We start from the raw sequence: 27,728 nt of genomic DNA on the forward strand, positions 1-27,728 counted from the left end.
TCTGCTAGGTCATGTGTAATAAGCTGCTTTTACTTTGGGCATCATGGTGGCACAGGAATGTCACTACACCCGCTAGAAAGCGGATGAGCCCACGACAACAGGCCACAGGGAGACTGCTAGTGCAAACTTATCTTTAATTCAGAGATGCACCCTCCAGGGACAACAGGCCCAGAATGCAATGCTCAGAAGGTTGAGGCTCAGCACAGTGTCATTAACAAAATGACTGTCATCTTATGCTTCAGCCTATTCACACAACTGAATGTCCTTGAAGCATTGCCAGACAGGCAACTAATTGTATGCAGTTGCGAGCCATCCTAGTTATGGGTAGTGCACTGTGTACAAAGACGTGCAGTTGCTGTAAGCCAAACCTCAGTATTACACTTGAGTAGCTACAATCTATGGCTCTTGGACAAGTCACCGCAGCTCACCCCCCTCTCCCCCTTTTCCCAGAGGATAACTCTCAGGCCATTACCACCTAGTTTAGGAATAGTAACTTTGAATTGTATTTGGTCTCACTTTGCTGTTGATTGTTTCTGCGCTTTGCTTTCCAAGGCACAGCATCAACTCCATGGCCTACTATGTAAGCTGACCACAAAGCCGCTCTTAGATCTTTATGAGCACTGCAGCTGAAGGGAAATTCTTTATGTAGCGGCCTAAGGAGTACTTTTTTGGCAGGCATTTATCAAGTACATTTAAGTCACATAAATAACTATAGCAGCAGCTATAATTTATAAAGTTGCACTTTCACAGTGTGTCTATTGCAATCATTTATTTCAATGACCTAGTTGTAATTTTTTTTAAAAAAACACCCTCTTCTCTAAATCTTCTAGCTATGTTCTGTGAAAGGTTTTGCTGAACTAGGTAGTAGGCCTTGCATTGGTATTGCACAGACTAAAACAATTCATCACAATTTTTATTAAATACTTGGCAATCAAAAAAATGGTTAACGAAGGGCCCAGTCCTGCAAATGATGATGTATGTAAGTGTTATTGCTCATGTAAATAGTTCCATTGCCATTAATTGGACTATTCAAAAGGGGGAGGAGGTGTTTTTTACAAGCTTGGGCCCCAACTGTGCAAATACTAGCTCAAGGGTTAACAACATCGAATGTTGCTTTTTAGCCTTACCATTGGAACCCATCGAGAAGGGGATTCTTAGCCATATAGTATATAAAAATCTTCAGTTGCGGCTTATTTTCCTTAACAGCTATCTGTCTTCAGTACTGCAGTTCCCTATTGTCCAGCCTTTTTGCTTTAACAGTTCCCTACCAGGTCTGGCATTCTACTTCAAGGCACAAGAAATATAATTAATTATACTAACTGGTGGCTTCTTGCACCAAAAATATTACAGCACTTCTGCCATTTAATTTGTTCTCAGTATAATTATATTGACGCCACATGAATATGTCAGCTTATTAGCTAGTATGCAGAATGTGTGGGTAGGGATTTCACCTGTGAAGCACGGGGTCCACAGGCCAGGGAATCAAGGTAATTGTCACACAAAATTGTCTAAACAGTTAAAGACACCCTCTGGAGCAGCTGCAGGAAGGGTGTCTGGTGGAATAGGGGGATGCCAGAGTGAATGGAAAGGCACAAAAACTGTATGAATGGTCCTATCTAGGGGAATTTAGGTGCGTGCAGTATTTGTGAGTAGAAATGCCTGCTTGTTCTGTGTTGACCAAATGCACCCAGTGCGAGTGGAAAATTAGAGGAAAATTCTGCAAGGGCAGCCCTGGCATTTTCCTCTGCTCTTCCATTGTCACTTTCATGGGTGTTTCTGCAGCAGGGAGGAACTAGCCCCAGCATGTAGAGGTGCAAAAAAAGGCCTATGTCCTTCTCGCTTCCTGAAACCTGGGGCATAGTTCCTTCTTCTTATCCCTAATACATGATTTTATTTTAATTTTGTGGAACAGGAGCTATTTTCTCCTCACAGGTGGGGCTCTCTTGAAGTGCTGGCTGGGACAAGTATTAAACTCTATGGGCCACACAGTCTGCAGTGGGGGTACTGACATGCCAAAGAACAGGGAATTTACAGCATCAGACTCTCATTTGAACAAGTTCTCCTCCAAACAGCTCTGCCCCTTCCTTTCAACAAAAATAGTCTAAGTTTTTGTCTTGTGGCAGGCCAAGCTTTCGCCAGTGTGGGAAGAGATCGGAAGGCAGGCTGAACTACCAAGCCTTTCCTTTCTCCTTTGAATAGGATTGTTCTTTAAACAAAGTTTTCATTATATTTTAATAGTGAACAGTCCCTTTCCTGTTAATTCAAAGTGAGGTTTTTTTAAACAGAAAGAAACAAATGCTATTGATGGGAGTGATCAGATTACAGTATCTTCAAGGGAAAAGTATCTCCAATAAAGTGCAATGGCAGCTTAAATGCCACTATTACTGTGAAAACTGTTTCCATCTTTGGCATCTATAAATCTGTGTATTCCTGGGAGGTCTATACTGATGTTATCTAGCCCAGCCTACTCTTTAAACTCTCTTGATAATGACTTTTGTTTTAAAGAGTGATAAAAATTGCCAGGTTTTGCAGCCTCACAGAAGTAAGTCTCTGCATGTCAGTCCGGGTGAATGCATGTACAGTTTATTTATTGTCTTTGGCTGCTATATGCATTCATTTATGTAGTCATGCAGGTCAAATCTAACTCTGACCTCCCTTCAGAGTAAAAGAAGAGTTCTATTAAACTTCAAGGCAACATACGTTAATATTTTTCCACTGACATTCAGATTACAGTGAAACAGTTGCTCGTAGTGAAGTGGATGGTTTTTTATTTGGATGTTAATGAGCTTTTGGTAAATGGTACATTGCAGTGCCTTCGCATTGTGGATTTCATCCATTCTGATCAAATCACAAGCAATCAGCAATCAATTTAAAGTTTAGAATTCCTATATAGGACTACTATCCTTTACTAAACGTATATCTTATTTCATCTTGTGACCACTGAGTCAGCTAAAAAGGCTGGCTATCCTTAATGGATTTTTCTTGTATATTAAGTGCCAATACATAACCTACTCCAAACTCAGCAGTTCTTTTTGACACACAGTGTAGAAAAGTTCCTAAAAACTTTAGTATGGAAAAATAGTATTATCTGATGCTTAATATTAATATAAACATTATAGAAAAATACATATTTACATAACACCAAAATACAATTATATACAATAATATCTATTACACTTAAATTATATATATTTTTTTTTAAAATCACCAGACCAATAAATTATACACAGCTTCAATAGAAATGTCTGGCACCTCTCTAGTGCATGAAACACACACACACACACACGCACACGCACACGCACACTTAACAGATCTGATCACAAAAGCAGGTGTCTGTTACATTCTTAGTGTCTCGAATAAACGGCATCTGAAAGCAAGGAAAACAGATTAGAAAAATCACCAGTCTGTTTTATTTTCATCTTTAGCAGATGAATATGGTGTGTGGGGAAGTGGCGGAGCACCAGCACAGTCTAGCGATTGGTATGACAAGAGTGAGGCACTGAGCAAGTTCCCACTCACATCTCCGCCATTACACTTCAGTCAAGAGTTGTACAACTCCTGTTATTTCAGTCTTTGGCCTCTCACACATAGAGGTGGCAAATTTTTTTCCACTTGGGAAAGGAGCCAGACTTTTGAAGATAGGTCATCAACAATGGAAAGCAAATGGCACATATTACTGTTAAAAATCACTTGTGTTGCACTGGAAATACACATGTTGTTTCATGAACATAAAACATTTTCTCTCTCCCAACAAGCTTCTAAGTAAAATGGACCAGACAAATGTGAGATGTGAGGTAAGCATGTGCAAGGGAAGCCAGGGACAGCTGGTGAAGTGAAGGAGGAAACAAATATTTCTGGGTGGAGTGAATTTTAATGAGGAGGAGAGAGGCTTGGAGGCTGTTCCTATCACAGGGGACAGCTTAATAGTGTGTGAGATAGCAAGAGCGTGAAAGAAAGCTAACGGGCATAGTAAGTGATGGCACTGGGAGGTGTATAAGGAGTGAGGGGGTGGTGTAGGAGGAAATGAGATCAGAGACGTAGGTGTGGAAATGAAGCTGGGATTTAATGGGGAAGCCACTGGAGAGGCGAATGAGATGGCCAGAGTGACAAGAGAGGAAGACAACTGTAGCACCAGCATTTTGGATACAGGGGAAGGGAGAAGAGGTGAGAAGAATAGGATGACCAGATGTCCCGATTTTATAGGGACAGTCCCAATTTTGGGGTCTTTTTCTTATATAGGCTCCTATTACCCCCCACCCGGTCCCAATTTTTCATATCTGTGTGGTCACCCTAGAGAAGAGAGCAAGCCTGAGAGGAGGTTATAACAACCCAGGCAAGAGATAATGCAATATGTCCCTGGCTATTAAATTGTGAATCTGAAACACTTTATAATTCAATAACTTTGTCCTACCTACCTCTGTGATACTCTGGATTCACATTTTCATATATTGGAAACAAGGGATTTTCTTGTTCACTACGTAGCTTTCTTGCTCTTAACACGTCTCTCACACACTGATGTAAATAGACATACTGACACTAGAAAAGAGAGAGGGAAGTGTCAGAAATGAGTGAAATCTGCAAAGGCGTAAGAGAGGCTTACACTCAGATACCATTGAATGGTAAAACATGAAGTGTTTTGCAACACCTTTGTTCCACGGGAGATAAAAAGCTATGTCAGTTGTTATGGGAATGTGATCTTCTTCATAAGATTTTTATTTGAGCGGGTTTGGAAAATTCTCCAATGAAAATTTTTTCCACTGGAAAACAGCATTTTGTTGAAACTGAAAATTCCCATAGGACCATGTCGATATCAACAACACTTCTTTTCAAAAAGAAATTTTAAAAAATGTTTCTAAAAATGTCAAAATGTTCTGTTTTGACAAATTTGGAATGGAATGTTTCAATTTTTCCAAATCAAAATGGACTTTTAGTTTTGAAATAGCTTTTATTTCATACTGTTAAAATAATGAAAAAATTAAAATATTGAAATCAAAATGAAATGTTTCCATTGACTTAAAACTTGATTTTTTTTCAAAATGTTTGTTTCGTGGGAAATTTCAGAATTATTTAATTTCATTCTGATTCAGAACTGAACACATTTTGAAATAGCAGAAATTCCTGTGACATGGAAATTCTGGGCTCTGCACAACTGATCTTTATAGCAGCTTTCCAGTTTACTGTTACTACCAATGCAAAACATTAAGCCTCATGTGACATAATGATATAAGCCTTAGTCAAGTATGTTTTTCTACGTTCCTGATAACAAGAGTAGGATGTGCTCAGGGCTACTTCCATGCTTGGCAGGGAAGTGCAGTTAGGCCCTGTTTATACTGGACAAGGAAAGCCTGAGAGATCCTTTTCTAACAAATTATAATTAAATATGGATTTTTTTTTACCAGAAAGAGTCAAGAACTGGACTTAAATATATAAGAACTGGACTGACAGGACTTAAATATGCTATAAACTGGTTTATTAGACTATGATATTGACTGTGACATTCCTGGTTTTCCACTAAGGTTAGCCCTTGTCTGTGTAGGCCAAGTGAACTGTGCTGTCTCCTTTCTAAGGATAGTGTTTGAATAGTTTACTAGAAAGGACCTAAGGTGTTGTTTTGACCAGTGTGGACAGGACCTAACTGATATGATCTGCTATTCACCCAGGTTGCCTTTGCTTATGCATAAAATGCTAACGCCCCACGCCTGGCCATTCTCTCAGGGCAATGACCACTGGAACACTAGCATTACATGACAAATGTATTATAGTCCTCATAGACCCGTAGACATTAGCGAGCACCTCCTCATACTAAGGCTCTTGCTTCTAATTTTATTTTGCCTTAAAGGCATCATTTTCCCAGGGAACACAAATTTTTTTTTTAACAATTCCTCTTCATTTGCATAACAAGTTTAATTGTTGCTCTGTACTTTTTTCTCTACTGTCCTCTCTCTGGGAAAATTACAAAACCTGCTGTCATGCACATAAGGCTGCTGTCTCCAGGGAACAGAATTCTGCACCCCACCCACCTATTCAGTGGAAATCTGGCCAGGGCACAGCATCTTCGGTTAGCAGATACTGCTAAGGGCTCATGCCGTGAGTGAAATGGGGCAGCGATTCCCTGCCAGTTAGGCAGCTGTGCAGACCGCTCCCTATCATGCTAGCCAATATTATTTCATTGTTTCCTTGTGCTCTCCTGTTGTCTCTTGTCTGGGGTTTACAATCTATGTCTCAGGCAGGGGCTGTCTTTTCATTCTGGGTCCGTACATTGTGAAGCACAATGGGACCCTGCTCCATGACTGGAGCTCCGAGGTGCAGGGGCGGCAAGTTATATGGGCCCATGGTGCCCGTGCTCAAGCAAATCTAGGGCATGGGGGCTCAGCTCTATCAATGTTTGGGGCTAGGTCTCTTCCCTGGCCCTGTGTGTGCCTCCCCCAGAGTGTCCCTGCCTGCACCCTGGGCAGCGGGCGGCTGCCGTGCTGCTCTGTGCTGTGCTCCCTCACCGGCTGCTGCTGGCTACAAAAGGGAGCAGTGGCAGCGGCTGAGGAGGAGGGGAAAAGACACACACGTGATGGCAGCCCTTCCCCCCCCGCCCACTGGCAGCCACCACAGGGGAGGTAAGGGGGCTTACTGGACCTGAGAGGGGCCCAGTCCCTAGGAGCAGGTGCAGTGATGGTGCTGGGTGAGTGTGCTGCTGGGGAGAAGAGAGAGGGCCCCCTCCCCTGGAGCTCACTGCTACCGGTGGGGAGTGGGCTGCGGGGACTGTGGAGTCCTCCTCTCTGGCCCCAGACCCAGGGCAGCCTGACTGCACCCCAAACTCCTCATCTCCAGCCTCCCCCCACCCCAGAGCCTGCACCCCCAGCCACAGCCCTCACCCCCTCGCACCCCAACCCTCTGCCCTAGCCCTGAGCCCCTCCCACATCCCAAACCCCTCATCCCCCCCACACCCCCACATTGTGCAATATAGGGAAACTGTTAAACGCTTACTGTTTCCAGTCCATTTTTACATTATTTTAAAATATATATATCAGCTTACAAGGCAGATGTTGGGAGGGAGTGGGGAAAGCAGGACTTGGACCCGTTCTGGGCACCACCAAGAATTATACAAACTTGCCGCCCCTGCCAAGGTGCTACTTCAATATAAATAATAGAGTGACCATTTCCATCTTCCCACCCTCCGCATCCTGGGCTCTCCCAAATTAATAGGTGAAAATAAAACCTTTTGAGACAAATACAGAAGTGGATTTTGGAAGTTCTTCTAATGAAGCCATGAGTCATGAATCTGGTTCATGCCAGATACCTCAGGTTCAGTGGAGTCTGGAACTCCAGCACTTCCCAAAATAGTTTACTAAACACAACCCTTGTAGTAGTTACCTTCATCCCAAAATTATGAGATACCTTCAATACAGAGAGAAGCACCAAGAGAAGGAGAAAATCATTTATAAAAGGTTTGTTAGAACTTCTTTTTGTGCTGGATGCGCTCCGTAGACTGGGAAGGGAAGGGATCAGAATATATTAATCTGGGCTCAGTTCAGTTTTCATTTTTGCTACAATTTTACCCCAGGATTGTTCTGAGGCTACTACTTCAGGAGCTCGGGTGGGACTCGAGCCATCACTGCAAGGGTTCGGGATAAGATGGAAGAGGTGGTGGTAGCTGTGGTGAGTTGTTTCCACAACATAGTATATGAGTTCTCCACACTCCTGTCAGACATTTTACCTGGGTATGGCATTTGATTGGGACTTTATGCCAGGCCAACACCGAGGATCCACAACCAGGAAACTTCTGGGAAACTCTGACTTTGTACTAACTAGAACTCTTCAGTGATTAAGATAGCATTGAAATAAAATTCAGTGTCATGCCCATGTGTGGTTTTTGCAGACATCAGCAAACTTAGCCACCCATAACATAACCTCTGAATTGCAACAAAGAGCTACACTGGTCTCAGGCTGCACAGCCCAGTAAACTCACTCCGATTTCTCTATTAACACGTTCCACAGAGACAATGTACAGGCTGCCTCCATTACTCTCTGTTATTAAATTAGTCCCTAAGTGTTTAGCCACCATTCTCTGAAAGTGATTTTCCTGCACTTTTAAAAGCATAAAAGACCTGCTTATCCTGTGCTAACAGAATAGATTCAGTCCCTTCTGCATAATATGTTAGGAAAAGATTGATCTTTCTTCCCAATAGCATAATGAAAGATGGACATGTCAGCCCAGTAAGTACAAGGACGCCACACAGCTGCAAGGTCAGAGTGCTACAGTTTTAAAATAATAAACACGTGAGTAATTATCTCCATCCTCCATTGTTTTTTCCCTTTATGTCCGCCTACCTATCCATCTTAGTGCCCATCTCCAATGTACTTAAATGCTTATGTTCCTTCCCCCAATATATTTATCTAACTCAGTAACTCCAGTGCAATGTGCTGTTAAAGGTCCGCTGCATTACATTCATGGGGATGACTGCAGTTCAGTGGTGGGTGAAGTGATCCCTATTTCTAAGATTTGTATAGAGCTTGATATGTAAGGGCCTGATGCAGCTCCATGGAAGACAATGGAAAAAAATCCCACTAGCTTCAGCAGGAATTAGATCAGGTTCTAAGTGCTACAGTACCTGTTAACTATCACAGTGGTGCCACACGGCCTAATTTATGAACAGTTGTGAAGTGCTTTGAGATCCTCAGATGAAACACTTTCTGTGTTAAAACTATTATTAGTATATGAATGATGAAGATGTGCCATTCTGTGCCACATCCAAAGCTTACCTCTGTCTGAACCATGTGAACCCTATGAAGTCTTAGATCATGCACTGCTCCATAAATATCCACTGAGTCTTTAGAGTCTAGTTGCTGAAGGATTCGATCCAATGCAATAAATGTGCCTGTCCTACCAACACCAGCACTGAAAAGAGATGGAAAATACAAACCCACTAGGTCAAAGCTCTCGCCATCTTTACACTTCACTCAGGCAAGGAACAGATTTGCATTGCTATAGATCCATCATGGTGTTTGGGTTAACTGCACTATACAAGTGGCAGCTCTAGGATTTCAGATGGTAATAGTTTACAGTGGAGCTAGATTTTTCATTTGGAGTCACAGAACAGCTAGTTGTGATATCTCCTGTTCCTGTTTGTCACTATGGATCAAATTAGGCTGACAGTTCAATATATCCAAATCTGTAACTAAGGAGCCTTTAAAGCTCTTTTCTTTCTAGAGATAAATAAGCAGATTCAGACTATGACCCTGAATATGGACCCAAATGTTGTAGTTAACCTACAAAGCTTTACATTTTTGGGTGAGGTTCTTTGGCCTGTGTTATGCAGGAGGTCAGACTAGATGGTGACAATGGTCCCTTCTGGCCTTAAACATCTATGAAGATCTGGACACATATTTGCAGTTCAGATTTACCTCTAGTTACATTTTTTCTTAATTAAAAAGGAGTAATGAGACTTTGGGCCAGAGCCAGCAGTGCAAAGGAGGCTTAAAAATCTGCCACAAGGCAGCACCTGAGGGTCCCCCTGGAATAGCAGGTATGCCAGGGACAGTGCTCTAGTAGTCCTGCCTCGAGGTATGATCTCCTAAGAACTGTTATTCACTGCCACTAGTTGGGCACCCAGCATCTCCCAGGATGAGGGCATGTGTGTCAAACACTATTCTGGACCACCTAGCCCATAGTCTGTCGATTAAAGCCTGTGGCTGTTCTATAGAAATTAAAGCAAAAGTTACCCCCTGACAGACACCAACAGTAGAGATCTTTTAAATATATTTTATAAATTTCCTGAACCAATGAGATCCTGCTTTCATTTATACCTGCAGTGCAGAATGGTTGGTCCAGTGTCTGGAGTCCTGTTGATATAATCCCTTACAGTTCTTACAAACTGGATCAGGGACTGGGTGGTCTCTGGAACTCCATGATCTGGCCATACTGTGTAATGAAAGTGACGAATGAGCCTCTTTGAGTCAAGCTGTTCTTCCTGTCAGATCACAGAAATGTGGATAATCAGAACAGTTAAGAGGCAGATGTTCTAACACACCACGTCTTTGTAATGAACGTCATGTTCTGTTACAGCTGCCACTAGGAAGTAGGTCACTGGAGAGCAATCAGGATGTGTGAGGTTTAACCATCCTAAGTTTTCCTAACAGATTTTTTTAAAACATAAAATAAACATACACTACAAATTTTAAACTCCCTTATTGTCCATTCCGGAAGCACGGACTCCGACAGCATCTCAACTATCAGGTCTCCGTAATACAAGGAATCCTGGTCCAGGGGCCAGTAATGATCGCACTTCACCTGTTTGGACAAAGGAAAGAGTGTTTCAATAATAACAAAAACTGGAGCCAACCTGTCATATTTAAACAACTTCTTATCTGCTCAATTTTTGCACAGGGTTCCTAACTGTCCCCCCTGTGCCAGGGAGGCAAGAAGCAGTCACGCATCAGTAGATGGACAATTAAGGCAGCTAAAATAATCCATATGCACATGTACTCAACAAAGGACCTAAACACATGCTTAACTAAGGGTACGTCTACACTGCACGATTATTTCGAATTAGCTTAAACCGATATTACAAAACAGATCTAATAAAATCGGTTTAGCGCGTACCCCAAGTGGGGATTTCCCCGAAATCGATTGTTTGTGTCCATGGTCCAAGCCTAACCATCGATTTCAAGGAGCGGTGGCACCTTGGGTGGGTTAGCTTGTTCCTCAGCTTAATCCATAAGTTCCCACTTCCGTGTTTGGAGAAGCACAGTGCCTGAAATGGGGCAGAAAAACCATCTGCCCCGGGTTGGGTGCTGGTCAAGCCTCACGCCTCCTTGTGAAGGCAAGCAAGACAACCCTTTGGCGCCTTTTCTCGGGTGCATTGAACAAAGCATAAGCACAGCATCTTCCCTTTTTTTTTTCCACGTGGTGATGGGGAAATAAACTGAAGGAGCTGTCTGAACCACGCAGACACTGTGTTTGGAACCTACAGACATTGGGGAGCTCAGCAAGATTGCAAATATTTTCAAGAGACTGCTGTGGGAACTGTGGGATAGTGGAGTCCTCAGTACCCCTCCCTCCCTTCATGAGCGTCCATTTGAGTCTTGGCTTCCCTTATGTTGTCAGCAACCGCTTGTGTCATCGGAGTTTTTTTTATTCAAGCTTTGCATTCGTGTTCTGTAACGGAGCTGCCAATCAAGATTTGTCTCCCCATACAGCGATCAGACTAGTACTCCCGTCGGTCTATGCTGGAGCTCTTTTCGATTTCAAACTGCATTGCAGCCGTGTGATCAGATCCACGCTGGCAGCAGGAAAATGTAATTCAAAGGTTCGCGGGCTTTCCTTGTTACCTGCCCGCTGCATCCCGAGTTCAGATTGCTGTCCAGGCGGTCAGTGCTGCAACTCTGGGATGCCCGCCCGGAGGCAATAACGTGATTTCGTCCACAATGACCCTAATCCGAGTTATCATACGAATTTAGCGCTAACTTCCTCCTCGTTTGGGAGGAGTTCCGAATCGATTTAGGAGCCGTTTAACTCGATATTAATGACGACGTCGTGTGAACGGATACAGCGTTAAATCGGTATATCGGCCATTAAACCGATTTAAAGTCGCAGTGTAGACCTGGCCTAAGTATGCAAGAGGTCCCATTGAGTTAGGTATTGCTTAAGTACTTTGCTGTGTCAGGGCCTAAACAGAAAAAAGCATTTCTACATACACTTATGATTGCTTTTACTCTTTAGACTATGTTTAAAGCAGAAGTTGATCTGGGCTGATTCAGTGAACCAGTACTTTTTCCTAGAGTGTGCTAGAATCTACCATTTTATTTTTAAAAAAATATATAATAATAATAATTAATAATAAAGTCTCCAGCTTTTTTAGTTGCTAAAGACAACCTTACATCTTACATGATCAGAGTATGAACCAATTCAGTGATATCTACCTGAGTCTGAAGAGAGCCTGAAACAACAGCTCTGAAAGAAGCATGCTTTGTCTTATTCATGACAAGAGTATCTTAATTATAAAGCCTAATGTTTGCAATTTAAATGTCAACACTGTTAACTATTTTACTGTTGATCAAAGCACATGAAAAGAGGAGGGATGATTATAATAAGATCAGCTGTGAGTAGACTCTTGTTTTGACAACTCAGGAAGATGGAGTTGGACCACTACTTCCCACGCTTTCCCCCAATTCAATCTCTGGTTTAAAGAGTGATTGGGAATGCAGGGAGGCTGCTCTGGCTTTTATTTAAAAATAATAATAAAATGCAATGGACTTGGATGTAACCATTACCTTTGTGTGTCTATATGGGGGCATGAGGGAAGGAAAGAATATTTATGGTTTTCCCAGTTTAGTCGCCTGCCTCTGTACCATACATAGAAGATGTTTTTATGGTGGCACCATAAGTTTTATGTCATGGACAGTGAAATAAGTAAGTGTAAGGCCCAGAGAAGTTTCATAATTGTAATATACTAACCTTAAATAAATAGACCATGAAGTACATGTAATGCGTGGCACTTATCTCATGATCTTTATTGATTTCCACCTTTGTACTCCCATATCCCAACCCTTTGTACATTGTCATCCCTTGCAACATGATGTCTCCCCACTGGTATTGAGAAGCCCTTATGTAAATAGTCACACTGAAGTCACTCACTGTGATTATAGTTGCAGAATTAGGCTCTTAGAGATTGCAACTCTGTTGTATTTACCCCATAAGTGCCATGGGTGCTTCAGATACTGTGTTTGTGCTGTGGGTTCTATTGTTAGCCCTCTCACTGACCTGCTGTGTGACCTTGGATTAGTCACTCCACCTCTTTGTGCCTCTGTTTCCCCACATATCCTTTTTCTGTCTTGTCTATTTAGACCACAAGGGCCAGATGTTTAAAGGCATGCAAGCACCTAACTCCTACTGCAATCAAAGAGATTTAGGTGCCTAAATACCTTAAAAAACCTGGTTCTAAGTTCGTAGGGGCAGGCATTGTCTCTCACTATATGTCACTGCCTAGCACAATGGGACTTTGATCTCAGCCGATGCCTGTGGGTGTTAGTGCCATACAAATAATAAATACAAAATTTAAAAATAGTAATGAGTAAGCAAGAAACCTCACTACTCACTCGGCCTTTCTCCACACACTGGGTTACCATGACAATATTGTGAACATTCTGTTCCCATGCCATCTTCCAGAAATCATCTTTGGTGCCAGGCAAAGGGCCCTGAGTCGCAATGTATTCCCTGCGAAAATTATTGCCCTACAAATTCAGGAAATTCCAATTAGTTTCTATAATGCCAGAGAAACAAACCTTATAGCAACTGAAAACAAACCATCACTGTTGTGGCATCAACATCTTCACTGCAGCCACAGCTTGAAAACTAAAGGACGCCCTAAACTCTGGAAGCAGAAGGTTGGTGGGAGCAGGGAGGAGGAAGAGAAAGTGCCAGTGTATTTAAATATTGCTGGAAGGTATTTATTAGAATTAGAGATTTTTCATCTTTCTATTGTGTTCAGAACTGCCCTAGGCATTTTGAACCACTGTTTTTTTGTTTTGTTTTGTTTTGCTGTTTGCTGTTAATTAACTGAGCTCTGGATTGAAATCTGGATCATTAGGGCTCTGCTATTATTAATCATAATTCCCTGGCAAAGGGCACAATTGTAATCTCAGCCAATTTCACCATAATACAAGGTACAAACACTTTCAGGATGAAATACAAGTCCGGAAGTATGATCTCAGTGATAGCTGTGCTTATTGCAGAAATTCTATAAAAACAGTGACCTTTCAGAAGTTGTCCTTGGCCAATTATAACAACAATCTTATATGACTATAGCGATCCAGGGAAGCAGTTTTAAGAGCTGACTGAATTGGTCTTAGTTATCTGTATGGCAATCAGACATGGCCTTTCAGCACACACATAAAAACAGTTCTCAGACTTTTAGTTAAAACCAGTGAACACATGAAAGGAGGGAGCTGTCGTAGCTTCCTACTCAGATTTGAACCTTAGCATTCATAACTGAGAAGCTAGCATGAACCCTCTAAGCTCAATTACCAGCTTAGATCTGATCTTGCTGCCACCAGCCAAGTGATTTCCAGGACTTGGCTCCCTCTCTGGTCTCCCAAAACCTTCTCTGGGGGACCCCAAGACTCAGAAGCCCTGAGCCTTACACCAAAGGGAAAACAACTTCCTCCCCTTGTCCCCTCGTTATCTCATCCCAGCTTTCCCCTCCCTGGGTTATCCTGGGCGATACTGTACTTAAACTCCTTGAATGCAAAACAGAGAGGGCAATTTACCTTCCCCCCTCCTTCTTCCCCTGAGGCTATGCAGCTTCAAACCTAGTCAAGCTAACACAAAGAGATTTCCCCCTCCCTTCATTCTTAGGCCTTAACCAGAAGATAAAACTCAAACAAGTCTTAAAAAGAAAACTTTATATAAAAAAGAAAGAAAAAAGACATAAAATATTCTCTGTATCAAGATGACAATAATACAGGATCAATTGCTTAAAAGAAAAATGAATAAACAATAGAAAAGAGATAAACAGCCTTACCCAAAACAATGCAATTTAAAGTACTTATAGCCAAATACACATAAAGACTCCACCAGCCAGATACACAGATGCAAATACAGCAAAACAATTTAAAAGACTATACTTTTGCTTCCTTTGTACTCACAACTTGAACCTGAAGATTAGAAGTTTGAAGATAGAAAGATCCCTCTCATAGCTGAGAGAGCACAGAACAGACACAGACCCAAACATTCCCTCCCTTGAGCTTTGAAAAACCCTGTTTCCTGATTGGTCCTCTAGTCAGGTGTTTGGTTCCCTTTGTTAACCCTTTACAGGTAAAAGAAACATTAACCCTTAGCTATCTGTTTATGACAGGAGCCCTAAGAATCTAGCTACATGTTAAATTTCATAGGGAGGTGAAATTACCATTGGAGAGACAAGGGCTATAAAAAACACTATTGAGCCACTTACTGGTATGTAGCTTGCATTAATATAATCTGAGCAAGGATCATCATCTACGTTGGAAAGCTTCACTCTCGACGTATCATCTGGGAAGAAATGTATTACAAGAGGTTTATGCCCAGGTCTTGATTTTTCATCCCTTTCACATAAATGGAAATGTGCCCATGTAAAAATACCAACTGCACTGTCATGGTCACAGTTGGAGGGTTTGTTTGCAAATGACAGCCACCCACATTTGTACAACACCTTTCACCAGGGGGGGTTCCAAGACACATTGCGGCTGATAAGCAAGATTGTATGCAAGGAACTAGAACCGCGAAGGTCCACAGGCACCTAACTGCCTCATTCGGCACCTGAGGCCACAATGTAGGTGCCACTGGCACACTCAAAACTACCGCTAAGCTCCTGCCTACCCCGATAAGCATCTATGTTTCCGATGGTGGGCATGTGCAAAGCTGCCTAACAGCTGATACCACCCCACAGTTAACAAACTGCTCAGAACTGTTGCTCAAGCTGAAGCTCCAAAACAGGATTCTCCAACTAGTGGTTTCCCCACCAATCTCACGTGTGGGGCCCGACTCCAGAGATGTTGGGGCACATCTTCAGGATCAGCCATCACACAAACGAGAGTGTGAGCGTCTATCCCCGAGCGCAGTGGTCAGAGTATTCACTTGGGATGCAGGAGATCCAGGTTTAAGTCCCTCCTCCATTTATTTATACTAAGTGGAAAGCTCCAACAGGAAAGACTGAGAGAGATCCAGCCACAATACACAATGCCCTGTGGGCTAGGAACTCTCCTTGGATGTGGGATTTGTGGGTTCAAGTCCTGGTTTCAAATCTGAGTGGAGATTTGAAAACAGGTCTCCCACATTCCAAGTGAGTGCTATAAACACATGGCTATTGGCTACAGTGGGATGGGTCTCTCTTGTCTTTCAGGAGAATGGTCTGGGTTTCATCTGCTAGGCATGGGCTTACCCAGCTCAGGTGCTTAATGTCAGGAGAGGATTCATGATGGAGAATTGTGAGCGGAGGGAGGTGCCTCCCTCTGGCCTGTCAGGTAAGTAGAGGCCCAGACCAATAGGATCAGATGCCTAAGTACCTTTGTGTATCTGGGCCCTTAGTCCTGTCTCCTTCCTTTTGCATGACACTGATGGTTTCACAGGATCCCTGTGTTGGGTACCTCCCTCCCCTCATGCATTGATGGGGAGCCTAGATGTCTAACTCAGGATGGAGGGCTGGGCAGGGCACCTAGTGGTTAGGCACTGCAATGCCTAAGTACCTTTGTGGATTTAGCCCAGAGAGACTTCACCCCATTTTTCCACAGGTGAGTGCAATCCCATTGCAGAGCACAAGTCTTGCCTGGCTGTGCTCTGGTGGGTGCTAGCTACTTGAAAGAGGTAGGGAGTTAAAGTAATGGTGGGACTGTGGCTGCATCCCTCTTTGCCGCTGATGGCAGGGCCAGCTATGCATGGAGGACAGCACACAGTCTTCCCCTTGACAGAACTTCACTGTGCAGTTCCCTGGGAAAATGCTGGGTGACTAGCAAGACAGCATTTCTCCTGAGTATCTGGCTGCAGAGTTGCCCATCCAGGGCAGACAGACATAAAAGTACCAGAGCGCCACACACACTTTGGGTACCTCTACACGGCAGTCAGATGGGTACTTCCCAGCACAGGTAGACAGACAAGTGCAACTCTTCTTGAGCTAGCGTGCTACAAATACAAACCCTCTCAGACCTACTGGGTATGTACATGGGTGGGTAGCCTGAGCCACCATTCATGCTACCTCCAGCTACACTGCTATTTTAAGTGCAGAAGCTAGCATATGTCTCTCTATCTGAGCTGGGAAGCACTCTCCAAGCTGCAGTTAGACATACCCACAGTGGGATCCCATCACCACTACTGAAATACAGCCACTTCTGGATAAAACATGGCAACTAACCACGGCACATGGCAATACTACATGGCAAGTTAGGACTGGAAATTAAGCTGAGTGCTACCGTAGCCCACTGAAATTCCAGGGGGCTATTCAAGGTGGGCTAATTACCTCCAAAGGGCATTCCCCAGGGCTGTCCCCATTCTCATGTGCCATGTACAGTCAGGATCTTTGTCTTGTATGAAAGAGGACTCCTTCAGGATTATCGCCTTGTGCCATGCTGGGGGCACTGTGCTACTGCAGGCTCATTATTCACTCTGAAGGAAGCGACTGTCACCTATCGATGTCAAATAAGTGATTTGTGGCAACTAGACAGGTTTGAACTGACTATATCTGAATGACCAGGGAGCAAGTAGCCCTGCTGCTGATCACACAAAACACACTTGACAAGGTTTCTATTATTCCTACTATCCACCCTGACAGAACTGCTGACAGGCTAGAACAGCTGAAGCCTTTTATAAACAGAATGAGCACTAGTCATTACACCTCTGGGGGGAAGTGAAATTTCATGGGAGCTGCTGTTTTAAAGCTGCTCATGGCCATACACCGTCAGCATCAAAGCACCAAGACTTGGCTTGGCAATGCTATTTCATCTCTGACAAGGCGAAACAAGGAAAGGGATACGCTACATGCCCCATCCCATCCTGAAAAGAAGTGAAAAATAGCTGGTGTGATATAATATGATACCCCCAAACATAAAACTTACAGGGCAATATATTATTGTATCGATTTTTCCCTCTGTTCTCCGGCAAAAGCGCTATGTCACATGATTGGTTACGACCCACATCTTTTAGGTCCTGTAAAAGGCCAAAATGAATGCAAGGTGAAAATAATCAAAGGATGCTACAACACGGAATGTACAGCATGCAAGGCCAGGGAAAGGAAATGATTTTTATTAGACAGAAATTAGAGAACTGGTGCCATTGGCTTGAGCCAGGCACACTGCCGGTAGGCACTGTTCATGATTTGTCACAGAGCTCTGCTCACACAACTCAGTCCTGACACTTAGCACATCCTGGTGGTCCTGTGCTGGGCCTCTGATGAATGGAGGCTGCCAGCTGGATGAAGCTGAGTCTAATTAAGTTGTGGTTTTGGCAGCAGGACAAACAGGGTCTAAGCTCAGACTGTCAAACTCATTTTCACTTGTGTGAAGAAAACCCAGGAAGGCATGTCTCTGGGGCTGAAGGGTTAGTGAGCCACAGTTAGCACCCAGCCAGTCAGTTCAGTAAAGAAATGGTTTTACTGGATTGGATTCGTACCTCATACTCCTTGGACAGGAGGTAGTTGGAATCTGCTTGGAGTTTGGTGAAGTGCGCTTCAAACTGATTTACTTTTATTGGACTAAAACATTTGACAGAAGAAAAAAAGACAAAAAACAAAGTTACCCCAAGACAGAACAAGGACATTATTCATCTAATTCATTACAAAGGAAGATGTTTTAAATGACAAAATATTTGCTTTTACCTGGAAATTCTCCGGCTCCTAGAAATAATTTCAAAAGAAAAAGAAACAACTTGTCAGTGAGTGACTGGAGAGACTGTTTCATCTATGATGCCATGTTAAAACAGTTTTCTCTTAGAAAGAAACTTTGAGATTACCCTCTCTGCCCCAAGTTCAGATGGACGGACAACGGCCTGTCTCTGCGAATGCTCAGCCTTGCTGTAGGTCGTTCATGGCCATTACTGCAATACAAAGGAAGCTATTCTTACTTTGGTTTTAGTGCTATGTTGTATCTTGTGGCAGGAAATAAAGAAAAGGAATAAAAAGAGATGGCTGATTCATTTGCTGCTCTGAAATGGATCTTTGCAGCTGCACAGTTTCTCTGTACCTTAGTTTGCTGCAATAGGATAATAATTTTATATCATACATAGAAAAAATGGTGTAAAACAGTAATGACCTGCTTTTAGCATAAGAGACACACCTCAAACTACCATTAAAGTGGGTATTAGAGCTAGTCAGGAATTTTTTGACCGACATGCTGGTTTGTCAAAACGGAAACTTTTCATGGAAAACCTTTTTTCGATAATGTTTCTCAGGTCCAGGAGGGAATTTCCAGTGAGAGAGAGAAGCACCCACCCCAGTATAACCAATAGACTGGGTGCAGCAAAGAGTCTTGTGGCACCTTATAGACTAACAGACGTTTTGGAGCATGAGCTTTTGTGGGTGAATACCCACTTCATCGGATGGGTGGGTACTTCTCTCTCTCACTGGCCAGGGCTCACCTGGTATGTCAGAGACCCAGGTTCAAGTCTCTGGTCTGAATGTCGCTCTCTGTTTTTTTGTTTTTTTTCCCCCTTGAAAAATTTAGAAATCTCTTAGTTCTGTTCCAACACATAATGAAAAAAAAGTAAAATCCTCAAAATTTCTGCTGACATGGAATTCTTGTTTTCCAGCCAGTCCTAGTGGGTGTCCTATGGTAGGATACAACCTAACCAACTGCTCTGCAGAACATCCCTGTGAGCTAGGTATTATCCCTAGTTCCATGTGCAGATGTGGAACAGGTTACTGCTGCGCTTTTCAGAAGTGCAGAGTGTCTGCAGCTCCCACTTGCTTCAAGTGTTGTGGGTGCTCAGCACCTCTGAAAAATCAGGCCTTTGGGACTTGTGAAGGATCAGAGCAGGAGTCAGTGGCAGCATTCGGAAAGATTTGGGGAGTTTGGGGAATTCATTCTGTGCTCATTCCACTATTCATGGCGAGTTTACACCCGTCTGTTCTTGTGCCAACATTGTCCATTAGCTAAATAGCTCTTCTCCCTTCCTCGTGTTTACCAGCCATGAACAAATTCAGGTTGGAAATTAGAAGGTTTCTAACCGTCAAAGGAGTGAGATGCTGGAACAGCCTCCCACTAGGAGTTGTGGGGGCAAACAATCAAACTAGTTTTAAGATGGAGCTTGATATTTTTATGAATGGGATTATACGGTGGGGCTGCCTGCAATAGCTGGGATCTGGACTCAGTGACTCAGGAGATCCCTTGCAGTCCTACATTCTGATGTTCCACTAAACCACACACATGGTCTCTCCATCTTTGATCACCATTTGTTCCCTCAGAAACCTTTCTTGTAAATGAAAGAAACATTTACCTACTGTATATGACACAGAAAAATATACCGACGTTCACTGACCCATTGAACACAGCTCATAACAAGAAATCACAATACAGTTGAGAAAACATGCACTTCATATGATTTACATTCGAACTACACAGAGCAAAAATAAATTAGAGGATAAGGGACATATTTTCAAATGCAGGTGCATAAGTAGCAGCCAGGACAAAATGTGTACACCTATTGTGAATGCAAAACCTGCATTTTACTCATGGTAGCAGTGTATGCATACAGATATGTAGGCATGTACTTGTCTGTATGCAAAAACAAATGCAAGTTTTACATACAAGTGCACATGCTTTTTTCATGGTCAGCATCTAGACATCTGCATTGAATTTGGGCTTAAGTGTCTAGAAGAAACTGCTAGAGAATAATTTCATGCAGACTAAGAATTAGAGCTAGTTGGAAAACAATTCCCAACATTTCAAAGAAACATTCCATTCCAACTCCAGGTGAAATGTTGCATTTTCAAAATTTCCCAAAGAATAGAAATTCCAAAAATTTTTGACTCAGAAATATCAAAAATTTTCATTTCAATACTATTAAATGTTTTGTTTCAATAAGGTAAAAGTTATCATTTTATGTTAAAATATTATATTTAATATTTATATATATTTAAATTAAAATTAAAATTATATATATATATGATATAAAATTAATATTATAGAATAAAAGTCAGTGCAAAATGAAATGGAACAATAAAGTCAAAACTAAACTTTTTGACATTATTGGAAGAAAATATTTCAATGTTTCCAAAAAGAGAGGGTCAAAATGAATCGTTTCAAAGATTTCCCATCAAAAATGTCATTGAAATCAACAAGTTCTCATGAAAGCAGGGGCAGCTCTAGACATTTTGTCACCCCAAGCAGGGCGGCATGCCACGGGAGGTGCTCTGCCTGTCGCTGGTCCACCGGAGCCGTCTGCCGCCCTCCCGGTGACCAGCAGAGTGCCCCCTGCGGCATGCCGCCCCAAGCATGCCCTTGGCATGCTGGGGTCTGGAGCCGCCCCTGCATGAAAAGTTTCAATGAAGCCACATTTTCTTACAGAAAACTGCTCCAGTGAAAATGTGTTGATCAGCTCTACTAAGAGCCAAAGGTCACATTGCAGCCTTGAACATGCAACTCCTATTAATCAGTAGAAATCCTGTTTCTTAATCAAGGACAATATGAGTCTTAGTGCAATATTTAATTTGTACAAATGGTGGAGGAAATGAAATGAAGTTTTTGCCTTCCTAAGTACAATTTAAAGTTTTCATCCAATTTTACTCCTTCCTCAGTGTCTCAGATAGAAAATCAAATTTCATCAGACCTTGTGCAACAAAATCTTAAACAGGAAGTTTCTACTTACTTAATTTTTTGTCTGTAGACAAATAAAGCAGTCACAGCCACCACCATCAAAATGAGAAACAAACCAGCACTCACGCCTTCTATAACTCCAAACATGGGCTCTAAGATAGATACACACACACACACACAGAGCAAAGGAATTAGACATATACAATGTTATCAGTTAAAGACACTGGTATAAATACAAAGGAACATCATCTGCACATATATTTGGAGGACTGAGCTTTGATATTACTTCCTTAGTTTTTCCAAGAATTTACACCATACATCAGGTGGGCAAGAAACAGGTAGAAGAGAAAAAAGTTCTCTCCTTCCATACAATTAGGGAGTGAAAGAAACAGCAAGATTTTCCAGGAGTTTGGGTCTCCTCCCCAGGCTACAGTAGTTCACTGGATTTTTCAAACTGAGTCTAGGATAATTCACTGGTTCAGTCCCATTTTGAGACCATTTATACTGGATGATGAAACCATTTCATTCTCACATCCAGAAGTAACTGTTGCCTGGATTCAAGGGTTTTTGAGGCTTAATTAGTGTTTGGAAAATGTATTGAGAGCCTTGTATCAAGGGGCTGTGTTGTTATTTATTGTTTGTATTGTAACAGTGACTAGAGACCCCCAAGTCAGGGACCCCAGCTCTATTGGGCAATATGTTCCCTCCCAAATAATTTATAACTTATGGGCTTATTGCTCCACCATAGTTGAGATGGGGGTACATAGGGGGCTGGTTGTGGCTCCCTGATCCTGTGCTGCTTGGCCACGGCGTAAGTTAAGAGTTGCTGAGGAGCAGGTCTAATTCCTGCCACTGGCATAAAGTCACTAGGTGAGCTTACACTGTGAAGGATCAGCATAGTTCCACCACACCTCCCTCCCACCTCTGACATCTCCCCTACACCCTGGACACATGGGACAGCTGGTGCAGGAAGTGGTTACACCATCTCTGCCAGTTTTACACCAGAAGAGAGCTCCCTTGCACCAAGGGAAATTTCCACTAGCCATTTCTGTTCACTTTGAGCAGCTTGAGTGGCAAAAGGCAGACTGGAGAATCTAGCCCTACATATTATTTCTATCCTGAAGGATGCTGCACAGTCCTCACTCTCTCTCTCTCTTGCTCCCTTTTAAAGTGAACACTTATAATCTGTAGGAAGCTTTACATTTCTGAAGGAAATCATGGATGGGAGGGGAAGCATCACAGCTATTGTTTTAACTGACAGTGCTGAATACCAAACATTAACTGATGGAGAGCTGAATCTCAAAGTAACTCAGTTCAGCAACAAGGTCCTTGCTGCACTTTCCTACTCACTCCAACACCAATGGGTGTGATACTCATGTAACTGGTTAGTAGAGAATAAAGAAGAAACTCACCTGACTCAGTAGTGATTGGTAAAGAGAAAAACGTATCTGAGAAGAGTGGCTCAGTGAATTCCCTCATGTCTTCACTAAAGAGCTGGGTGAAAGCTCGGATACTGATCCTGAAAAAACAGAACGGTTTATTAGATCTGTTTGGGAGTTGGTATCAAATAGGAGAAAACTAAAGATTAACACAGAAATAGCAAAATCACAAAACAGGGCTTCCACACAACATTTACTAAGTACACTTCCTGTGTCTTTTAACTACTGTTATTGTTATACCTTTTGTTGTTCAGCTTCTGCTTTAGTGAGAGTTTCAAAGCCAATATTGTGAGCACCTCAGCAGTTCATTCCATTTTTTAGTATCTTTTGCTCAATAATATGTGGGGAAAATGAAAGAAGGACTAGATACCAGATGACATTTACAACATATTAAAAAATTCTGCCTAACTGTGATCAGCAGGAAGGCTTATATATCGCAGGGTGTTCTTTGTATAGGGCTGCGGTAAACCAAAAGAACTGCTGACTAGCTGATCTATGGATATGTTATGTTAACTGCCCTCAATACTATCATATGGCGACTTGGATTCGGATTACATTCTATGCTCCTGTTCCTGCACACACCTCTGCATGCGAATAGTCGTATTCTGGACCTACTTACATCTCTCCTGATATTAGTCCTGTAAATGGACTACTTATGTGCGTAAATCTTTTCAGGATTGGGGCTTCGTTACCTTAGGCTACTGGGGATCATGAAAGAAGTCCCATGAGCTGGACAAACTAATCACAGTGAGCGGTGTCTTTGTTGGATTTAGGTCTTTGCTATTTTCACAAGCTCCTGATTGCCAAAAATTTGTCACTGAAAATCAATCAACAAATCCGTTCACATGAACACATTGATTTCACTGGTCACATGGTAAGCTTCCGTTCTTGGACTGGATTAATGTAGTTCTTAAGTAGGTTTCTGATACAGACATGTACAATGAACAAAATAAAAAATTCTGCAACATTCAATTGAAATTCGCTGTTTAACTCCATGACTTTTCCTCTCAGCAAACTCATTTCTAAGAAAATTCACAGAAACCAAAAGGAGCTCAAATGAAGTCCAAGCAAATTTGTTAAAAAGCTGAAATGAGTGTCTGTGAATGGTTTGTTGATCTAGTCACTCAGCTCTCATTGTCTTTGGTAACCTGTAGTGGAGGTTCCTGCCAGCCAGCTGATAGAATTTAGAATCAAAGAAGTTTTTTTTTTTTTTTTTTTTCACAAACTTTAATGGATGCCATAACAATGAACAAGATGGAGTTTAGAACTGGATCACCTGGCCCTTTCTCTTCTTGTCTCCTCCCAGCTCAAAGTGCTTGCACCTCTTAATGGCAAGCATTCTCTTGGACCTGCAGTTGGGCTCCACACACTCAAGCCTCAGCACAATTTTCTTTGTGGTTTTGGCCTTCTTACGGAAGATAGGCTTTGTCTGACCACCATAACCACTCTGCTTCTGATCATATCTCCTCTTTCCCTGAGCATAGAGAGAGTCCTTGCCCTTCTTGTACTGGGTCACTTTGTGGGGCTGGTGCTTGCCAAGAGGTAGAAATCCTGACTCACAGTAAGTCTCATTCTAAGTAGGGATAAGTGGGCATAATTTCCACTGAACCCAGCTAGAGCCCACTTGAAAGCTGCTTTCACGTCAATTGCACAACTGTCCCATCAAGTTTTTAATAGTCCACATTTAGCAGCTAAGCTTGATTTAATGCTGCAGGGGAAAGTAATGACATCTAATGTGAAGCTGCAGCTCCTAAATAAACATACATGGTATCCGGTTTGTCTGAAATACAAATCCTAATTGTTTGGGGATATTATGTCAAATACTCTAATTTTTGGCTAAAATCTAAGGCCTAGATGCAGCTGCTTTCTGGTGTTCCCTAGGTACAAAGTGGCCTTAAGGTAATTGGATTCAGCGCTTGGAAGTTCATGCCAGTGTAGAGGACTCAACAGAAGGTGTACAGGTGCTCTAGCAGCTCCCACACCACACCCGACTGTGGCTAAATCTTCCCTTTGTGCTGGTGAGCCTCAGCTGCTGTACAGGCTTCCTGAGTCTACTGGAAGCTGGCACAGGGTAGAATAGCCTTTAGGTTGCTTTAATCTGCACCAGCAGATTGGCCTGGTGCAGCCTGTCCACAGAATTAGAGGAACACAAAACTACCTTTGCATCTCTGCTCTCCCCTTTTAGCTGTCCCAAATGCTTCCCTGACTCAGCTGCTGATCCTGCCCTTAAGTCTCTCCATAGAGAAATTAGCAATTGTAGCAAAGTTCTCCATCAAAGTAAGAGATAAAAGAGGTCTTTTCACTGCACCAAGTTTTGCACATAATGAGTTGTAGCATTCCCAGGCTGGTGAAGGAATTGTTTATATATTACCTGTGAGATGGGGCAAGGACAAAGCTTTTATAAATTGCACAATACAACACAGAGAACACTATGTAACACAGGTTATTAATCTACAGCAGCTCAAGTACATCAGGCATCGAGATAGCATAGTACCTAATAATACAGCACACAGCACAATTACCACAATAAATCTAACCTGTAGGCAGTCCTTGGCTTCAGTGGCCCATCACAGAATTTCTGCTGATTGGGATCACATTTTCCCCCCAGACTTTCCATCTCAGCTCCAAGCTTAATGTCAAAACTCTTATAGTTGCTGTCAAGATTTTCAGCACATTTGCTTGCAAAATAGTTTGTCTGATAAACACGTATGGAATTGTTATGTTTGTATTCCATGTAGGAAGGTAATGGGTGCTGCTGATCTGGCTTCAGCTCTTCACTGCCTAGGAAAAAAATGGTAAAAAAAGAATTGCACATCATATGCCATAGCTCTCATGCTATTCGTGCAGTAAATATCTAAGGCCCCGGGCATCAATAGACATATTTAACACTTGACAAACTTCTGTACTTTGTCTGGGAGGTAACATGGTCTAGTGAATAGAGCATGAGACTGGGAGTTATCTACCTGGGATCTATTTCCAGCCTGACCTGGAACTGTTGTATGACCATAGACAAGTCACTTCCTTCTGAGCCTCCATTCTCCCATCTGCCAAATTACCTTCTTTTATAACGTACTTAAAGGTCTATGAAAGAAACACACTGCATATGAACTGTTGTTATTAACCTTAACTACAGGAGTCATAAGTAGCTATGTTATCTTTACAAACAACAGCTGGTCTGGTGTGGTAATCTGATCCCCAGGAGAAGCAGAATACAGCAGATTACTACAGCAAATAGCAAACTCCTACAGATAGGAAATTATGTGTTTCAAAGCAGCCTGGCACTGTGGTTTAAAAAGCTTCTTACAGTCTGATAAAGACTGTGCTATACTGTCTTCAAAATTGTTAAGCCACATGAAAGCCACCTTCTTTACAGAGACCTCTACAGACTCAAATTACTGAATGTCCTAAAGAAATAATCTGCGCTTTTGTTAAGTGAGTGATGCTTCATACACTACTGACTTGTGGCACAATTCCTTAAATTAAGTCTTAGGGTATGTCTACACAGCAGCTGGAAGTGTCATTCCCAGCTGGGACAGACATGCTCAGATCAATCTAGTGTGCTGAAAATAACAGCAGAGCGGCAGCTGCACATAGGATGTCATATGGGAACCACCATTTGCTCCATTTGTTAGTGTGCTATCTCAGTCAGAGCTAGCATGTGTATGTCTACCTGAGCTGGGAATTACACCTCCAGCTCCAATGTAGACATACCCTTAATATTTTTGGACTCAGCCTAGCTCAGTGTGTTCCAGGCACACTCTCTTCTATTTGAACCCACACTGCATGTTCGTCTATGGGGACATTTTTGGATCAATGCTGGCTTGCCTGGCTAGATAACTCAGGGCACTTTACTCTCTCTTCTGGATCCCATTCTAGAACAGTGTGCACAGGGGGGTTCTGATGCCTTGAGAAGGTTGTGTGAATCACTTCTGCTGCATAATTGTGGCCCCTCCACCCCCACCATCTGCCTCCTTCCACAGGGGGTTTAAAAAAAGTAGCCAGAGAGTACAGATAATAATTGCAATAGGAAACGATTATAGTCCCCAGAAATGAATCCTGATTTTTTATTATTTATGATAATGCCTAAGAGGGTCAGCTGTGCTAGGCACTGTACCAATATATAGTGAGAAACAGTCCCTGCCCCCAAAGAGCTTACACTCTGACTAGACAAGAACAACACAGAGTGGGAGGGAAAAAAAGGATTATTTTTACATGGGAACAGAGGTACAAAATGATTAAGTGACTTACACAAGGTCACAATGAGAGCTTGTGGCAATGTCAAGAATTAAACTCAGATCTCCTGAGTCCTAGTTTAAGGCTTTAACTGCAAAACTACTCTTCTTTACAGGATAGCACAAGGAAGAAAATCTATATGCACTTTATAGGGACATTTTCTGCTTTGATTTACACTGGTGTACGTGAGAGCAATTTGCCTCATGAAATAAACATGAATCATTTTATTCAGACTGTAAGGGCTGGTCTACACTGGGGCGGGGGTCGATCTAAGATATGCAACTTCAGCTATGCTATTCGCATAGCTGAAGTCGAAGTATCTTAGTTCAACTTACCTGGCCATCCTCACGGCGGCGAGTCAACTGGCATGGCTCCCCCATCAATGCTGCTTACTCCTCCTGCCAAGGTGGAGTACGGGCGTCGATCTGTGGATTGATTTATCGTGTCTAGATGAGACCCGATAAATCGATCCCTGATAACCGATCCAACAGGTAGTATAGACATACCCTAAGCTACCTTTGTTTTCTAATAATGACTTATCAGGCAACATTAAAGGCAACAAAAACTGAAGCTGAGACGCACTCCTACCTGCTTCAAGTCAGTATCTAAGCTGCATTATTGAATCAGTGCATAGCAAGACTATCTGTCCCATTTCTATTCTCTGAGACATTTGCTTTGAGTTCTCTCATCTTCTAAGTAAGGAAACTGTCCAAACATGTGGGTGGTAACATCCCAGAGAATGAAGTATAACTCTGTCCTATGGTGCCAATGGAGACTGGATCTAAAAGC

At 42.4% G+C, this 27,728-nt stretch overlaps 1 protein-coding gene across 2 annotated transcripts in view; it reads right to left on the reverse strand.

The window, feature by feature from the left end:
* Window positions 1-3,049: 3,049 nt before the first annotated feature.
* Window positions 3,050-27,728, reverse strand: part of PTPRB (protein tyrosine phosphatase receptor type B) — an 89,020-nt gene continuing 64,341 nt past the window's right edge. For both annotated transcript variants that reach the window (XM_032803812.2, XM_032803813.2), the window contains 14 exons: window positions 25,244-25,487; window positions 22,680-22,786; window positions 21,320-21,419; window positions 18,467-18,550; window positions 18,333-18,350; window positions 18,128-18,209; window positions 17,575-17,665; window positions 14,943-15,019; window positions 13,090-13,224; window positions 10,160-10,282; window positions 9,799-9,962; window positions 8,755-8,890; window positions 4,416-4,536; window positions 3,050-3,367 (listed from right to left, as the gene is read on the reverse strand). In XM_032803812.2, the coding sequence (XP_032659703.1) occupies window positions 3,345-3,367; window positions 4,416-4,536; window positions 8,755-8,890; window positions 9,799-9,962; window positions 10,160-10,282; window positions 13,090-13,224; window positions 14,943-15,019; window positions 17,575-17,665; window positions 18,128-18,209; window positions 18,333-18,350; window positions 18,467-18,550; window positions 21,320-21,419; window positions 22,680-22,786; window positions 25,244-25,487 (1,505 nt within the window). In that variant the 3' untranslated portion in view covers window positions 3,050-3,344. The remainder of the gene's footprint in view (window positions 3,368-4,415; window positions 4,537-8,754; window positions 8,891-9,798; window positions 9,963-10,159; window positions 10,283-13,089; window positions 13,225-14,942; window positions 15,020-17,574; window positions 17,666-18,127; window positions 18,210-18,332; window positions 18,351-18,466; window positions 18,551-21,319; window positions 21,420-22,679; window positions 22,787-25,243; window positions 25,488-27,728) is intronic.

This window comes from Chelonoidis abingdonii, chromosome 1 (genome assembly GCF_003597395.2).
Source record: "Chelonoidis abingdonii isolate Lonesome George chromosome 1, CheloAbing_2.0, whole genome shotgun sequence".
Classification (NCBI taxonomy): Eukaryota; Metazoa; Chordata; order Testudines; family Testudinidae; genus Chelonoidis; species Chelonoidis abingdonii.